General features: G+C 30.2%; 1 protein-coding gene across 1 annotated transcript; it reads right to left on the bottom strand.

Annotated features, from left to right (window-relative positions):
* Positions 1 to 914: 914 nt before the first annotated feature.
* LOC106787422 (potassium/sodium hyperpolarization-activated cyclic nucleotide-gated channel 1-like) lies at positions 915 to 2,706 on the bottom strand. Its single transcript, XM_014749765.1, has 3 exons — positions 2,480 to 2,706; positions 2,199 to 2,363; positions 915 to 2,103 (listed from the first exon to the last, which is right to left on the bottom strand). Exons 1-3 carry the CDS (start codon positions 2,704 to 2,706, stop codon positions 915 to 917), a joined length of 1,581 nt encoding a protein of 526 aa, XP_014605251.1.
* Between the last annotated feature and the right edge of the window lie 236 nt (positions 2,707 to 2,942).

Below are 2,942 nucleotides of genomic sequence, written 5' to 3' on the forward strand. Positions count from 1 at the left end.
TTTTAAAATTTATATATCGCCAATGCAATCTTTCTGAAGTATCATAATATATCCCGAATGTTTATTTAGTTTTACGAATGTACATATAGTAAAAATGAACGGAAAGATGATAACGGTTGTAGTGACAATTAAGTTCTGTTGCATTTGAGAACCGGTCGAATGCAGTACTACTATGTAGAAACGATTTTGTATAATGAACAGTTCACTAGTATCGTATACACGGTAGCGGCTTAACATCTCTACGTATACTTCCTATAGAATGTTTCGGATCATGTTGCATAATCTTCACAATATCTGCAAGGTAATATCGAGAAGGTAACGAAGAACATATAGGCGAGCTATTTGATTACCACAGATTATCACGATTAATACTACTTGTTCTTAAAAAATGATTAAAATTACCATGACTCGAGAGGATAAACATTCTTCCTATAGATATTTAAATTAATATTAATAGGTATTTTCAAATGAATATATTATAAATATATATATATATGTACATAAAAAACACATAACATTTTTAAATTTAAATTATCTTAACATTTATAATAAACTATTAATATTATTTATATATCCTCTGCGTTCAGTCCCAACTCGCTAACTACACTTATGGCCCGAAATGATTTATATAATTTACACTCTCTTCTTAAAATTTCATTAAAAATCCAGGAAAAGTGGTCATTGATCCATACAAAGCATCAATAATAATATGTTAAAACATTAACAAACAGCATACTTTTCTCAAACTTGTTTTTTTTTTTTATTAAAAATTTGTACGACAAGCAATAAATGTTAGTCAGTGATTTTGGGGTCAAAACATAAATGATATATAATTGTTAGGTATAAAATAATTATTATATATAATATCATTTGTGATATAGGAATATAGAACAATAAATATTACAAACTATTAATTACGTACTAAGAATCATAGTTTTCTCGTGTCTTTCGATGGCAATGTTTTTGATCTGCTCCCACATCATAGGATAAGGATGTATCGTACGAGCAAAGTCGGCACGGTCAAGTCGATAAAGTTCGCAAATCTCAACAGCAACTACGCTGGCGACTCTACGTTCGTCCGCCATTACAAGAGCTATCTCACCGAAATGAGCACCATCCTTAAGATGGCAAACTTCTTTACCAGAAATCGTATAAATTGCAACTGTACCACTACCAATAAAATACATACAATTGCCTGGTTCGTTCGCTCGTACAATCACATCGTTCGTTAAGAAAATTTCCGATTTCAATAGTGCTACTATACGATTCAAAATAACTATTGGAAGATTATTAAAGAATGTTACATTTTCTACAAGCTTTCGACAAGAATGCATAACTATTTCTTGACGTATTTGCAACGATAACGCGTTGAATATATCAGATTCACGAAAGTAACGTCGTTGGAAACGAAATTCATAATAATCGATTATTCGACGTTGAGTATGACGTGGAAGTTGTTTGTGCCGCATATATTTTGTCAGTTGACCAACGGCACTTTGATATCTCAATTTAGAAGAATTCGTTCCTTTAAAATATTGCACCAATCTTGCTATGAGGAACCACGTGATTAGAGTACCTATTATTTCGGCAACTATTACTACGTAAAGATCAGGCATATTCTGTCGATCACTTTTATATAATCTAGATCTCAAACAATTTCCTATCGTAATCACCAATGAAAAGAGATATTGTATGCTTTTAGGTTTATACCAAAGATCGATCTCATGTATCCAAGAATCGATTCTAGGATAAAGTAATTGTTTCAGTGAAGTAGTTGCAATGGGTACTAGCCAGAAGATGCAAGTTAGCCAGTGTAAGAAAACAAATAACCAAAAGAAGATAATAAAAAAGTGATAACGAGATATTGAAATATTTTTAGCATACATCGCTTGGCTGATGTAAACGTTTAGAGAAAATAATCTAAAGGCATAAATCAATGAAACTACTTCTCGAGTTACTTTGTATTCGTCCCACATCCTCACAAATATCACGTCGGTCGGAAAAGAACCGAGAAGATCGGTAAAGAACGTACCATGTTTCATGTATTGTTTTATAATTTTTTTCCGTTCCATCTCGACAATAGATTGGCTTTTGTCGAAGTATCTAATTAAAAATCAATATTTCTCCGTTATTTGATTAATTTAAAGATAAATTATTTAATTGTCTTTAATAGAGTGATTCATTTTGATTGTATTCACCCGGTAGATAAGTTAACGAGCATGTCTGCACAACAGAGAAGAAGTAGAGAATTTTTAATTATTCCTGGAATAAGAGTCTCTCGAGTAATACCAAATGATGCTTGATATGGTACTATCAATAAGTTAATTGTCATACCTAGAATTAGTAAGAAGTCCCAGTAATATCTGTGAACGAATTTAAATGCGATTAATCCTAATGATATTAAATTTGAAAATTTAAAAATTTTATTAAATAATCTTCAATTTGAATTGATTTAAAAAATAATTAATTTTATTATTACCTAAAATTACTGAACGGATGAATTATTTCCTTGTTGTTGCGAATGTGTCGACGTTTTTCACGTAATATTGAAGTACGACTGCGTAAATAACTTTGAGCATTCGGATTTGTAGAAGAAACCATGAACAAGCTACGAAAATAATCTAACAATGCTTGCAGACGACCTCTACCAGGAAAAAATAATATATCCTGATCTGATATAAATATTGTTCTATCATTAAGATGCATTTTATTTATTTAATATATTGAACTGTCAGAAACATAATTGTATATTGAAAGAAACAAAAGAAGAGAGTCAATTTCATTTATATAACATGTTAAAATGTTAACCTAGATGAATAGAAGATTATAATTAACAGATCTGAATATATATATAATAGCAAAATAGATATAGTTACAGGAATTACTGATTTTGTTTGCAAAGGAAAAAAGACAATTTCCAATATCTCTACAATTGTATACAA

This window comes from Polistes canadensis, unplaced genomic scaffold (assembly GCF_001313835.1).
Source record: "Polistes canadensis isolate GaletaPanama2010 unplaced genomic scaffold, ASM131383v1 scaffold_100, whole genome shotgun sequence".
In the NCBI taxonomy this organism is placed as follows: domain Eukaryota; kingdom Metazoa; phylum Arthropoda; class Insecta; order Hymenoptera; family Vespidae; genus Polistes; species Polistes canadensis.